At 41.1% G+C, this 15,811-nt stretch overlaps 1 protein-coding gene across 15 annotated transcripts in view; it reads right to left on the reverse strand.

Annotated features, from left to right (window-relative positions):
* Positions 1-15,811, reverse strand: part of LOC128699776 (probable phosphorylase b kinase regulatory subunit alpha) — a 353,571-nt gene that overhangs the window by 106,347 nt on the left and 231,413 nt on the right. For all 15 annotated transcript variants that reach the window (XM_070102279.1, XM_070102274.1, XM_070102271.1 and 12 more), the window contains 2 exons: positions 7,382-7,487; positions 2,104-2,239 (listed from right to left, as the gene is read on the reverse strand). In XM_070102279.1, the coding sequence (XP_069958380.1) occupies positions 2,104-2,239; positions 7,382-7,487 (242 nt within the window). The remainder of the gene's footprint in view (positions 1-2,103; positions 2,240-7,381; positions 7,488-15,811) is intronic.

A 15,811-nucleotide genomic window follows, 5' to 3' on the forward strand; every position in this document is an offset into this window, starting at 1 on the left:
ATACAAATCTAGCTACAGTGTGATTATATACCTGTGTGATTATATAGCTGCCAGGTACAGCAACTGAAGCAGTTGGTAATGGTAATCAGCAAACAAGTGAAAATAATGTAATTCAGTAGTACACCTACCATCCATCTTATTCTTTTTAGTAATCATTACAGGAAAAAGGGTTACTAGCCCATTGTTCCTGGCATTTTACTTGACTTTTACAACACACATGGCTTACGGAGGAAAGATTCATATTCCACTTCCCCATGGATATAAAAGGAAAAGTACTAAGAACAGGAACTAGTAAGATAAAATCAAAGAAAACTCAAATGAGTGTGTATAAATAAACGTGTACATGTATGTGTAGTGTGACCTAAGTGTAAGTAGAAGTAGCAAGACATACCTGTAATCTTGCATATTAATGAGACAGACAAAAGACACCAGCAATCCTACAATCATGTAAAACAATTACAGGCTTCTGTTTTACACTCACTTGGCAGGACAGTAGTACCTCCCTGAGTGGTGCACTGAGATATATGTGGAGACAAAAAAATGTTATCTATGGAGGCAAAGAAGGGAATGTATGAAAGTGTAGCAGTACCAACACTCTTATAAGGGTGTGAAGCTTGGGTTGTAAACGTTGCAGCGAGGAGACAGTTGGAGGCAGTGGAGATGTCCTGTCTAAGGGCAATGTGTGGTGTAAATACTATGCAGAAAATTCGGAGTGTGGAAATTAGAAGGTGTGGAGTTAATAAAAGTATTAGTCAGAGGGCTGAAGAGGGGTTGTTGAGGTGGTTTGGTCATTTAGAGAGAATGGATCAAAGTAGAATAACATGGAGAGCGTATAAATCTGTAGGGTAAGGAAGGTGGGGTAGGGGTCATCCTCGAAAAGGTTGGAGGGAGGGGGTAAAGGAGGTTTTGTGGGCGAGGGGCTTGGACTTCCAGCAAGCGTGCGTTAGCGTGTTAGATAGGAGTGAATGGAGACAAATGGTATTTGGGACCTGACGAGCTATTGGAGTGTGAGCAGGGTAGTATTTAGTGAAGGGATTCAGGGAAACTGGTTATTTTATATAGCCGGACTTGAGTCCTGGAAATGGAAAATACAATGCCTGCACTTTAGAGGAGGGGTTTGGGATATTGACAGTTTGGAGGGATATGTTGTGTATCTTCACATATATGCTTCTAAACTGTTGTACGTATTCTGAGCACCTCTGCAAAAACAGAGATTATGTGTGAGTGAGGTAAAAGTGTTGAATGATGATAAAAGTATTTTCTTTTTGGGGATTTTCTTTCTTTTTGGGTCACCCTGCCTCGGTGGGAGACGGCCGACTTGTTATAAAAAAAAAAAAAAAAAGGACCAAGCTTGGTTCCGACTAACTGGTCTTAAGTCAAAACGGACGCAAGTCAAACCTTACTACTGAATATCAGCATCACATTATATAATGATTTTATTTTATTGTTTTATTTTGGTATTTAATTTTTTACTCTAATTTTTATGCTGTTAGTACTGTATTTTATACTGTAAGGTTTAGGAGAAACACAGTGTACAACACAAACAGCTGTTTATTTCTCAGAACATTTGCATACAAAACATGGTCGTAAGTTGAGTGGTCGTATGCCGAACAGGTTGTAAGTTGGATGGTAGGTGTACTGTAAATGCTTCATACTCTAATTATCATGGATGGGAAAATACAAGAAGCAGGTATGAGTTTAGCCATGAACAATAAAGGGTAAATACAGTGGACCCCCGCTTAACGATCACCTCCCAATGCGACCAATTATGTAAGTGTATTTATGTAAGTGCGTTTGTACGTGTAGGTTTGGGGGTCTGAAATGGGCTAATCTACTTTACAATATTCCTTATGGGAACAAATTCAGTCAGTATTGGCACCTGAACATACTTCTGGAATGAAAAAATATTGTTAACCGGGGGTCCACTGTATTGGGAAGACAGTATTCCGTGAGTGAAATGTAGATGAAGACAATATGGTAGACTATCATATTGTGTTGTGGTATAGGTATACAGAAAAGTGGAAAAAAAGGTAACATTATATCACAAATTTTCTCATAGCCTACCTCCAGCCTTGATACAATAAACTTTATGTAATGACCTACCAGCAGTGTGCCGAACAAGTGCCCAGTGCTTGGCATGGCATGCACGCTCATACAGGTCTTTGAGAAGATCCTTCACACTCACTGGCTGACCTTCGATCACTGACCCTGTCTCATGATTCAGCCCAAACTGCACAACCTACAACCAGACAAATAAAAAAAAAATTGTTGGTCATTTTGCATATAAAAAGATTCAAACAATGGAAATTTAAAATACAGTGTTAGAATGCCCAAATACACTAAAAAGGATACTAAATTCATATATACAGAGGTTACTAACATGGCATTCCTGATTTTTCAAATTAGCAACAAGTCATCTGAATAGAAAACAATTGTGGAAAGGATGTTAATGCTTCACATATACTGTATTTGAACTGCAAATTGGCACTTGCAAAACAGTGATTAATTCCTAAGTGCCTTATTATTAAGTGTGAATGTGTGTAACCTGAGGAGTTTTTGGTAAGATGGTGACCCCCCTGCAGTGAGTTCATAGGACAACAACAAATATAGCAGTAAACTGCCTCTGGAAAAACCTTAAAGTTTTTATACCTCCAGGGAATTTGTTCTAACAGCTTTAAAGCAAAAGTTAAATATATATACAGTACTAACATGGCAGATCTACGGCTTTACGGTGAGTGTCCAAACCGTAGATCTACGCCATGAGCTCAGCTCACTCTGATAAACTGTGAGGGGTACATTTGGGCCTAGATATGAGAGAATACATCTATGTGGTATGTGTGCACCACATAAAACAGATCCTGCAGCACACTGTGTATAATGAGAGAAAAAAAATGAAATCATGATTTTTCGATTAAAACAGCAACTTTGCAGTGTTTTTTCGTATGTTTTTTATAGTTGTATTTGCGATTTCTTGGTCTCATTTGATAGAATGGAAGACATATTACAGAAATAGAGATGATTTTTATTGGTTTTAGCACTGGAAATGGCTTGAAACTGAGCTCAAAGTAGCGGAAATGTTAAATTTTTGCCGATATTCAAAAGTAAACAAACGACCTCACACATCTAATACACGTCAGCTGGTGGGTCTAATATACATTCACAAATATGGTGGTGATATTTATACAATTATTACAGTATTGCATAACAGTAAATCTTCTATTTTTTGGTGTGAATAAAAATTCATTATGTGAATAAAAAATCAAAATGGAATTTATTTGTAAAGCCTCAAAACATAACTAATGAACAGAGGAAATGTTAGTTTAGTGCCAGGAATGCCTACATTGTTTATTCTGGACCCTATTTTGAAATTGGAATATTTTGAACTTTGTGTTAAATTGGCCAAATTAACAATTTCCGATCACTTTATTTTGTAGTTGAAACAGTTGACTTGGCGATTTCTTGTGCTCAATCGATAGAATAGAAGTAATACTAGTGAAATAGCTAAGAATTTGGTTGATTGGAATAATGTAATTGGCCTAAAATGGGAGTCAAAGTCGGCAAAATCGCCGATTCGTAAATATCGCTGACACATCAAAATTCGCGAGAGCATAATTTCGTCAATTTTCCACCAAATTTCGTACTTTTTGTTTTATTACCTTCACAAAAAGATTCTCTACGATTTCATAAGAAAAAATAACAAATTTTTTTTTTGAAAATTCTTGGACACTGGTGCGTGACTCCAGATTTGGGCCTTGGACCCTGAAAGGGTTAAGTGTGAATGTGTGTAACCTGAGGAGTTTTTGGTAAGATGGTGACCCCCCTGCAGTGAGTTCATAGGACAACAACAAATATAGCAGTAAACTGCCTCTGGAAAAACCTTAAAGTTTTTATACCTCCAGGGAATTTGTTCTAACAGCTTTAAAGCAAAAGTTAAATTTTTTTTTTTTTTTTTTCAACAAGTCGGCCATCTCCCACCGAGGCAGGGTGACCCAAAAAAGAAAGAAAATCCCCAAAAAGAAAATACTTTCATCATCATTCAACACTTTCACCACACTCGCACATTATCACTGTTTTTGCAGAGGTGCTCAGAAATACAACAGTCTAGAAGCATACACACACAAAGATACACAACATATCCCTCCAAACTGCCAATATCCCAAACCCCTCCTTTAAAGTGCAGGCATTGTACTTCCCATTTCCAGGACTCAAGTCCGACTATATGAAAATAACCGGTTTCCCTGAATCCCTTCACTAAATATTACCCTGCTCACACTCCAACAGATCGTCAGGTCCCAAGTACCATTCGTCTCCATTCACTCCTATCTAACACGCTCACGCACGCTTGCTGGAAGTCCAAGCCCCTTACCCACAAAACCTCCTTTACCCCCTCTCTCCAACCCTTTCGAGGACGACCCCTACCCCGCCTTCCTTCCCCTATAGATTTATATGCTTTCCATGTCATTCTACTTTGATCCATTCTCTCTAAATGACCAAACCACCTCAACAACCCCTCTTCTGCCCTCTGACTAATACTTTTAACTCCACACCTTCTCCTAATTTCCACACTCCGAATTTTCTGCATAATATTTACACCACACATTGCCCTTAAACAGGACATCTCCACTGCCTCCAACCGTCTCCTCGCTGCTGCATTTACCACCCAAGCTTCACACCCATATAAGAGTGTTGGTACTACTATACTTTCATACATTCCCTTCTTTGCCTCCAGAGATAACGTTTTTTTGACTCCACATATACCTCAACGCACCACTCACCTTTTTTCCCTCATCAATTCTATGATTAACCTCATCCTTCATAAATCCATCCGCCGACACGTCAACTCCCAAGTATCTGAAAACATTCACTTCTTCCATACTCCTCCTCCCCAATTTGATAGGGTGCCAGGGGTAAATGTAAATGGGGAGCCTTTAATTGAGCTATGTGTAGAAAGAAATTTGGTAATAAGTAATACATATTTTATGAAAAAGAGGATAAATAAATATACAAGGTATGATGTAGCAAATATGGGAAAATATGGATTTGTCAGTTAAAAACAGAGTAGGGGAGTAAGTAGATGGGGAGATGGAGGTATTGGGTAGATGGCGAGAATATTTTGAGGAACTTTTAAATGTTAAGGAAGAAAGGGAGGCGGTAATTTCATGCACTGGCCAGGGAGGTATACCATCTTTTAGGAGTGAAGAAGAGCAGAATGTAAGTGTGGTGGAGGTACGTGAGGCATTACGTAGAATGAAAGGGGGTAAAGCAGCTGGACCTGATGGGATCATGACAGAAATGTTAAAAGCAGGGGGGGATATAGTGTTGGAGTGGTTGGTACTTTTGTTTAATAAATGTATGAAAGAGGGGAAGGTACCTAGGGATTGGCAGAGAGCATGTATAGTCCCTTTATATAAAGGGAAAGGGGACAAAAGAGATTGTAAAAATTATAGAGGAATAAGTTTACTGAGTATACCAGGAAAAGTATACGGTAGGGTTATAATTGAAAGAATTAGAGGTAAGACAGAATGTAGAATTGCGGACGAGCAAGGAGGCTTCAGAGTGGGTAGGGGATGTGTAGATCAAGTGTTTACATTGAAGCATATATGTGAACAGTATTTAGATAAAGGTAGGGAAGTTTTTATTGCATTTATGGATTTAGAAAAGGCATATGATAGAGTGGATAGAGGAGCAATGTGGCAGATGTTGCAAGTATATGGAATAGGTGGTAAGTTACTAAATGCTGTAAAGAGCTTTTATGAGGATAGTGAGGCTCAGGTTAGGGTGTGTAGAAGAGAGGGAGACTACTTCCCGGTAAAAGTAGGTCTTAGACAGGGATGTGTAATGTCACCATGGTTGTTTAATATATTTATAGATGGGGTTGTAAAAGAAGTAAATGCTAGGGTGTTCAGGAGAGGGGTGGGATTAAATTATGGGGAATCAAATTCAAAATGGGAATTGACACAGTTACTTTTTGCTGATGATACTGTGCTTATGGGAGATTCTAAAGAAAAATTGCAAAGGTTAGTGGATGAGTTTGAGAATGTGTGTAAAGATAGAAAGTTGAAAGTGAACATAGAAAAGAGTAAGGTGATGAGGGTATCAAATGATTTAGATAAAGAAAAATTGGATATCAAATTGGGGAGGAGGAGTATGGAAGAAGTGAATGTTTTCAGATACTTAGGAGTTGACGTGTCGGCGGATGGATTTATGAAGGATGAGGTTAATCATAGAACTGATGAGGGAAAAAATGTGAGTGGTGCGTTGAGGTATATGTGGAGTCAAAAAACGTTATCTATGGAGGCAAAGAAGGGAATGTATGAAAGTATAGTAGTACCAACACTCTTATATGGATGTGAAGCTTGGGTGGTAAATGCAGCAGCGAGGAGACGGTTGGAGGCAGTGGAGATGTCCTGTCTAAGGGCAATGTGTGGTGTAAATATTATGCAGAAAATTCGGAGTGTGGAAATTAGGAGAAGGTGTGGAGTTAATAAAAGCATTAGTCAGAGGGCAGAAGAGGGGTTGTTGAGGTGGTTTGGTCATTTAGAGAGAATGGATCAAAGTAGAATGACATGGAAAGCATATAAATCTATAGGGGAAGGAAAGAGGTGTAGGGGTCGTCCTCGAAAGGGTTGGAAAGAGGGGGTAAAGGAGGTTTTGTGGGTGAGGGGCTTGGACTTCCAGCAAGCGTGCATGAGCGTGTTAGATAGGAGTGAATGGAGACGAATGATACTTGGGACCTGACGATCTGTTGGAGTGTGAGCAGGGTAATATTTAGTGAAGGGATTCAGGGAAACCGGTTATTTTCATATAGTCGGACTTGAGTCCTGGAAATGGGAAGTACAATGCCTGCACTTTAAAGGAGGGGTTTGGGATATTGGCAGTTTGGAGGGATATGTTGTGTATCTCTATACGTATATGCTTCTAAGCTGTTGTATTCTGAGCACCTCTGCAAAAGCAGTGATAATGTGTGAGTGTGGTGAAAGTGTTGAATGATGATGAAAGTATTTTCTTTTTGGGGATTTTCTTTCTTTTTTTTTGGGTCACCCTGCCTCGGTGGGAGACGGCCGACTTGTTTAAAAAAAAAAAAAAAAAAAAAAAAATGACAAAATTCAAGAACACTGACACTAACTCTTAGCTATGGTGCCTATATCAGTGAACACCAATCTGACTGACCAAAAGTCTAAAACTTGGTAACATATAGGTAAACTGGAGCTATAGACTTGAAAACTTCTCTTTCCTCAAACACTAAATGTGCAGGGGTCAGGAAGCAAAAGTACAGTAGTGGAAACTTGATCCTCTGCTTGACAGTCAAGGCTTGGTCTTTGACCAATCAGACTTGGTGATTACCTAGAGTAGAGGTGAGTGCATGAAGAGTGTGGCTTACCAGGTAGTGAAGGATGTCACCTTGTTCCTCCAGGGACTCCGCCTCCCGCATCTGCAGCAGCAGCTCCTCCAGATCCACGTTCTCATACACTGCGTCAGAAGCTACCCTGTGTGTTCAAATATGTTCATCATTGCTAAATTGCTAAAGCATTCAGCTTTCTAATGGTGTGACAAGATAATGATAACAATATACAGTACAGTATTTTGAATGAATTAGGTTAATAAACAAGACACATGAGCAACATCTACGTATCTTTACTGAGTTTTGTCAATGCAGCAGGCTTTATCAACTTAATAAAGAAGCACGAGGATGGAGCCTTTAATAGTGGAGCCAGTGGAAGAAGTAGAGATGTAGCAGCTGAAGATATGGTCACAAGTGGACAGGGTCCACTGGTGGAAGTAGGCGAGACCCATCAACTTATTATTATACCTATGATTTAATGAGAATGCCATAGCAAGTGGTACAGAAAATACCTACTACAACTCCACTGTTAACCCTTAAACTGTCCAAACGTAGATCTACATCCACGTGCGGGGGGCTCCGAACGTAGATCTACTTTTTTTTTACATGCTTTCAAATGGGGAAAATCAAGGTCGGAGCGCTATGCACGTGAACGTAGATCTAGGTTTGGACAGTTTAGGGGTTAAATTTCTGACCCACCTTATGAGCCTGGCCTACCTTTACTAGTGGGTCCCACCCATATATGATCACTTCAACTGCTGCACCTCATCACTTCTTCCACTGGCTCCAGCACAAAAGGTTCTGCCATCACGTACACCTACCATCCGACTTACGACCGAGTTCGGTTCCGAGAAACCGGTCGTAAGTCGAAATGGATGCAAGTCGAACTTTACTACTGAATATCAACATCACATTTTTGTAATGACTATTTTATTGTTTTATTTTGGTATTTCATGTTTTACTTTACTTTTTATGTTGTTAGTACTGTATTTTATACTGTAAGGTTTAGGATAAACACTGTGTACAACACAAATAGTTATTTATTTCCCAGAAATTTCGCATAAAAAACACGGTCGTAAGTCGAGCAGGTCGTAAGTCAGATGGTAGGTGTATTAGACTGATAAAGCCAGCTGTGCAAGTAAATATCTTTCTAATAAAGATACCCCAGGTGTTACACACCTGGGATATCTGTATTGGAACTTGCTGGTATTATACCTATGATGTAATCTTAGAGAAGCATTGTCTCCTACCTTTACAACCTCCAAAAGGAATAATTTATAAACTGCCCCAGGGGAACTACAAGCTACAATACTTCAATACTTATTTTTGATGATTTTATATGAGGTACAGCCAAACTGCTTACGTCCAACTTTCATATTTTTTTTTTACAATCTGGGGAAGCATTTCCCATTACGGCTTGACGAAGCTCCTGGAGAGTGAAACGTTGCCACAATAAAAGTGTCACATTAGTTGCACTTGTGTCCTTTTACTTACACACTAATATTAGTTAATTTGAATTAATCAGGAACTGAATAAATGTTAATTTCTGGAATCTCATTTATGTCTTCCTGTGTAAAAACTGACAAAAAATAGTCATTAAATATGGAACATATTTCCAGTTCGTTATCCGTCAGCTGTCCATTCCCAATTTCCAGAGGTTCTACTTTTTCCTTCACCTTCGTCCTATACATTTGAAATAAGCCCTTTGGATTGGCCTTTGATTCATTAACAACTCTAATTTCTTTTAAGCTGAAGATATTGGTCAGTAAAGTTAACCTCTCCTCTTCTGATGCACCTATAAATTCCCCTTTTCTCCCCTAATAGATGCTTTAGCCTCCTGTTAACCCATTTGGGATCGTTATTATTAGACCTAATTTCTCTCTGGGGAATGTATATATTCTGAGCACGGTGTACATTATTAAGAAAAAAATCATAAATGCAGATCCCTTCATAATCATAAGTATGATCATCAATAAAATCATTAGCTAGATAACCCCAATCGAGATATGGCAGGTGTTCCCTAAGTCCATTATAATCAGCAGAATGAAAATCAGGGATTTTTACCATATTATCATTATTCTTGTATTCCCAGTTAATGCTAAAAGTGATGGATTTGTGATCACCTGTGCCAAGCTCTTCAGTGATCTCCAGATTATTTACGAGTATTACCTTATTTGACAAGACTAGGTCTAGCAAATTATTACCCCTGGTAGGCTCTGTTACACACTGCTTCAGAAAACAGTCCTGAACTGTTTCCATACAGTCACTGGACTCCAGATTACCGGTCAAAGAATTCCAGTCAATTTGACTAAAGTTAAAATCCCCTACTATCACTATGTTATTGTGTCTAGAAGCCTTAACAATTTCGTCCCAAAGAAGTCTCCCTCTATCGTGATCCAAGCCAGAAGGTCGGTATATTACACCTAGAATTAGTTTTTCTTGACCTTCTACAAACTCTACCCAAACAGATTCTGTTACTGTTCCATCTATTTTTATACCTGTTTTTATGCAACAGTTAATATTTTCTCGAACATATAATGCAACTCCTTCCCCCTTCCCATTACATCTATCCACATGGAACAACTTAAACCCTTGAATACTACACTCAGCAATCATATCCCAACTCTTTAAATCATACCATGTTTCAGTTAATGCAATGACATCAAAATTCCCAGCACATGCTACCAAACGTAGCTCATTAATCTTATTTCTTGCACTTCGACTGCTAGCATAAAATACCATCATAAGTTTTTTCTTCTGCACATTTTTCCTATTCATCTTTGTTTTTACACAATTTCTGAAATTATCATTACCCAGAGCTACTCCATGACAGTTACTATTAACCCATAAACGGTCCAAACGTATATATACATTTTTTCAACATTTGAAAGTATGTAAAAAAAGTAGATCTTCTTTTTGTTTTTTTACATTTGAAAATATGTAAAAAAAACGTAGATCTACTTTTGTAGCACTACACGTGAACGTAGATCTGCTTGGACCGTTTACGGGTTAAGATTCTTAATATCAGAGCATAAGTCAATATATCCATACTCATTGTTTATCATTTCTAAACCCATACCTGTAACTAATCCTAGTTTAAAGTCCTAACAACCCCCTCAACTGAGCTAGCAAGAAAACCCACACCTGCCCTGGATATGTGAGCCCCATCCCTGGCATACACGTCATTTCAGCCATAGAAGTTGTCCCAGTTGTCAATGAATGGTACTGCATTATCCTTACAGTGTTTATCCAGCCAACAATTAATACCAATTGCTCTGGACAACCATTCATTTCCAACACCTCTTGGCAAAATGCCACATATAACAGGGCAACCCCCCTTCTTCCTAATTATGTCTATTGCTGTCCTGAACCTTCTAACTAAATCCTCACATCTACGCTTGCCTACGTCAATGCCTCCAGCACTGAGGCAGATAATAGGATTGATCTCATTATCGTTCATGATGTTATCAAGCCGGCTAACAAAATCCTCCATCCCAGCCCCAGGAAAGCAGACTTAGATCCCTGAGTCTTCACTCTCTTGAGGGACGTAGAATGAGAGGAGATATCGAAGTGTGTAAGTGGATGATGGCCATAAACAAAGGCGATATTAATAAAATACTGAGGATATCGCCTCAGGTAAGAACCAGGAATATCAGAATTAAGTTGGATAAATTTAGATTTAGAAAGGACACAGGTAAGTACTGGTTTTCAATGTTCTGAGTAGGGTGATCGAGGCTACGACCCTGGGTAGCTTTAAGAAAAGATCGGACAAATATATGAGTGGTAGGTGCTGGGTTTGATTGGTGTCGTGGGTATGGAATTAAATTCTTGGGTAGATTTGGGATGAGGTGGTTTTGATAAGGACCTGTCTTGTATGGGCCAGGAGACCTTCTGCAGTGTTCCTCCATTCTTATGTTCTTACAAGAGCCACTATTTTTGGGGGGGTTAGGAGGGGGGATTATTATTATTATATTCAAAAAGAAGCACTAAGCCACAAGGGCTATACAGCGCTGCAGGGTAGGAAAGAAAGCGAGGGTATTGGGCAGCAGAAGGGGGAAGGGATGATCAGTAGGTTACAGAAAACAGCGAGGCAGGGGATAGTGCAGGGGTAGAGGGCAGCAAGAGATTGAGGTAGAAAGGGCTGAAGGTATCATCAGAGTTTGTGAAGTAAGTCAGTTGTTGTCAAAAAGTCAATGAGAGAGTCCGAATGAAAGGTGGGTCCATCAGCGAGAAGGGAAGGTAAAGAGAGAGCAGCGGAGCGAAGACTACGTTGAAGGCATATTCTGCGTGCTCGTTGATAAAGTGGGCAGTCTAATAGAATGTGGCTGACCGATAATGGAACCTAACAATTCTCACAGAGAGGAGCAGGGCGCCTCTCCATGAGATATCCATAAGTAAGACGAGTATGGCCAATGAAAAGACGGGAGAGAGTAGTCTCCCAACCTCGACACTGGTGACAAGAAGACGGCCAATAACCAACACTCGATTTAATAGACTGAAGTCTGTTACTGAGCAGAGTAGACCAAAGCTGTTGCCAACGGGTGTGAAGGTGGGTAGCTATTGCAGCAAAATAGTCCGTAAATGGAGCACCTCTATATGAAACTGGTAGGTCATGTACTGCTGACCGCGCAGCAGCGTCTGCCTGTTCATTGCCCTGTACGTCAACATGACCAGGGACCCAACAAAAAACAATATCTTTATGCTTGGTAAAGATGCGGCGTAGCCAAAGTTGGATACAAAGGACTAAGGGGTGAGGTGTATCAAATTTCTGTATAGCCTGTAAAGCACTAAGGGAGTCTGAGACAACCACAAATGATGACACAGGCATAGATGCAATACAGATAAGTGCTGCAAGAATGGTATACAATTCAGCAGTAAAAACACTAGCCGAAGATAGTAAATGCCCTCGTACGATGCTGTCCGGACACACTGCTGGAAATCCTACGCCGTCAGAAGACTTAGAGCCATCTGTGTACACTGCAATGGCATGAGAATGAGAGTGGAAGTGGTCAAGAAAAACAGAGCGGGAAGTTACTGTAGACAATTGGGCTTTCGAGCAAGGGAGTGAGAAAGAACAAACTCGAACAGCTGGAACTTCCCAGGGGGGTAGGGAAAAGTGAGATGCTACATGAACATAGAAAGGTGGTAATTGAAGAGAAGACAAGAAGAGCGAATGTAGGCGAAGAGAGAAGGGATGGAGCAAACAGGGGTGGCGAACAAATAAAGAATGTCTACTAATATCGGTGACCATTCTATAAATGGAAGGATTGCGGAGATCATGAGAGCGTACATAGTAGTGAAGGCAATGGGCATCACAGCGATCAGATAAGGATGGTACGTTCGCTTCTGCATACAGGCTCTCAACAGAGGAAGAGCGAAAAGCACCAAGGCATAAACGTAATCCTTGGTGATCAATGGGGTTAAGGCTAGAGAGAGTAGCAGGAGATGCCGCTAAATAGATCTGGTCACTATAATCAAGTTTCGATAAAATGAGGGTGGAATGTAGGCGGAGGAGAGTTCGACGATCAGCTCCCCATGAAAGATGAGCAAGGGTTTTAAGAAGGTTCAGCCGGCTGTGACAAGTTGTCTTCAGAGAGGTAATGTGAGGTTTACAGGATAACCTACGGTCGAAGAGGAGGCCTAGAAACCTGACTATCACGTTCAGGGATATGGGTGCCATAGAGGTATAAAGGATGATCGGAGATGACAGTGTCTAGTGAAAGTAATTTGGTGAGTTTTGGTACTGGAAAATTTAAACCCATGTGTGGTGGCCCAATTGGAAACATGGTCGACTGCATGTTGGAGAGAAACTGTAATGAGGTGACAGTCAGCGCCTACACAGGCAATAGCGAAGTCATTAACACAGAGTGATGACCAAATATTGGATGGAAGACTAGAGGCCAAATCATTTATAGCAAGGAGAAAAAGTGTTGTGCTCAGAACACATCCCTGGGGGACACCTTCAGCTTGGATAAAGTCCGGGGAGAGCACATTATTAACCCGAACACTGAAATGTCTGTCAGTTAAAAAGTTCTTAAGGAAGGATGGTAGATTGCCTCGAAGGTCTAGGATGGTAGATTGCCTCGAAGGTCTAAGGAGTGGGCTTGGGCCAAAATATTATACCTCCAAGTTGTGTCATATGCCTTCTCAAGGTCAAAAAATATGGCAATAACTGAGTGGTTATTCGCAAAGGCATTACGAACATACGTATCCAAGCGCAGTAAGGGGTCTATGGTAGAACGTCCCTTACGAAAGCCATATTGACGAGTGGAGAGACTGTTGTGTGTCTCTAAATACCACACTAAACGTCTATTTGCCAGGCATTCCATCACTTTGCAAACAGCACTGGTAAGAGCAATGGGACGATAGTGGGAGGCTTCACGTCCCCTAGTACCCGGTTTGCGGAAAGATAGAACAATGGCAGATTTCCACAGCTGTAGAAGAACTCCTTGTGACCAAATAAGATTGAAAAGGCATAATAGGACTGCAAGGGCTGACTGATGTAAATGTTGTAACAAATGAATATGAATGTTGTCGGGCCCAGCTGCCGATGATCGGCAAGCTGAGAGTATTGCCTCCAGTTCCTGAAGTGTAAAAGGCACATTATACTGTTCTTCTCTGAGAGAAAAAAAGTCCAAGGATGCCAACTCTCTGGCAGACTTTGAAGAAAGAAATGAGGGGCATAGATGGAGCCCGAGAAATAGGGACCAGATGATTGCCAATTTCGTTGGCAACATCTAGAGGGTTTGCTACATCAACACCGGCAACCCGCAGAACAGGAGCCGGGTCAGGAGAATATTTACCACTCAGTTTTCATACTTTCTTCCAGACTGCACTCATAGAGGAAGCAGAGGCAATGGTGGAGACATAATCTCGCCAGCAAGTGCGTTTAGCATCACGGATGACATGGCGAGCGATCGCACGCTTCTGCTTAAAATCAAGAAGTCTCTCCGTGGTTCTATTGTACCGGTACCTGCCCCACGCAGCGTGTTTCAAACGTACTGCACGAGCACAAGCAGGAGACCACCAAGGCACGCATTTCTGAGAATGCCTGCCCGAAGTTTGGGGTATAGAATGAGAAGCTGCGGTTAAAACGGAGGACGAGAAGAGGTGTAACAGCTCATCAATGGAGGACGAAGAAGGAACCTCACTTAAAACAGTTAGTTGTGAGTAAAGGTTCCAATTTGCCTGATCAAATTGCCAGCGTGGGTTACGAAGAGGTGGTGAATATGAAGGGGAAGTAAGAATGATTGGGAAATGATCGCTGTCATGTAAATCTGGGAGAACAGACCAGGTAAGTCTAATGCAGCGGAGGAAGAGCAGACTGAGAGATTGATGCAAGAGAGAGTACGAGTCTGAGGATCAAAATGGGTGTGAGTACCTGTATTTAAAACATAGACAGGGTGGGTAGCAACAAAAGCCTCTAACTGAATGCCACGGGAATCACAGTGAGACCCCCCCCCAGAGGAAATGATGGGCATTAAAATTGCCAAGTAACAGAAGTGGTGGCGGTAATGACAAAACAAGAAAGGCAATATCCGTGACAGATAATGCCCGAGAAGGTGAGAGATACAAAGAACAGAGTGTATACCACCTATGCAAGTGGATACGGGCTGCTGTGTAATGCAGCGAAGTACGAACAAATAGCTGATGGTACGGAATATCAGTGCGTAGAAAAAGGGCACTTTCATTAAAGGTCGCCTCAGGAAAAGGATCTGAAGAATACAATAAATTATAGCCTGAGATGGGATAGATAACGGCAGTGTAATTTTGGTTCCTGTAAGCAAACACCAACAGGGAAAAACTGGGAGAGCAACATCTGAAGCTCACCCCGATTACCCCTGAGGCCGTGAATATTCCACTGTAAATAGGCCATGATTGGCAACGATAAAGATACCTGAAATCCGCAGGTAAGGGTACCTACGGACTAGAGGGGTTAGAAAAGTTCACATGTGGTGGCAAAGGAAAACGTTCAAGTAGCGAAGGAACGGTGTGTTGTGAAGAAAGGAGTTGCGCAGATGGAGAAGAGGAAAGAGAAGGAACAGAGGGTGGATCAATGTCCATTGATGGTTTGGTCTCTGCAATATATTCAGAGATTGCTTCAAGTGTTTCAGAGTTCAGAGACGTCATATGGGAGACAATATTGGAGATGGAAGGAGGAGAAGTTTGAGTAAAGATCGGAGCTGTAATGGACTGTACCAAGGTGGGGGGGGGGCGAAAGGGTGGAGGGAACTGGAGAAGTGTGGGAGGGGACAGAAGAGGCAGAAACCTGGGAGGTGGCAGAAGATGAAGAAACTTGGGAGGTGACAGGGGAGGAAGGCACAGTACGAGGAGGATGACGAACCTCCACACTTGTAACGGAGCCAGTGAAAGGGGAAGACCTAGGTACAGAGACTGGGAAGGTAAAATGTGGAGGTGGATGAAGGGAAGGAGGGGTTAAAGGAGATTTGTTGGACCTCTGAGAAGTAC

The sequence above is a fragment of the Cherax quadricarinatus genome, chromosome 81, assembly GCF_038502225.1.
Source record: "Cherax quadricarinatus isolate ZL_2023a chromosome 81, ASM3850222v1, whole genome shotgun sequence".
In the NCBI taxonomy this organism is placed as follows: domain Eukaryota; kingdom Metazoa; phylum Arthropoda; class Malacostraca; order Decapoda; family Parastacidae; genus Cherax; species Cherax quadricarinatus.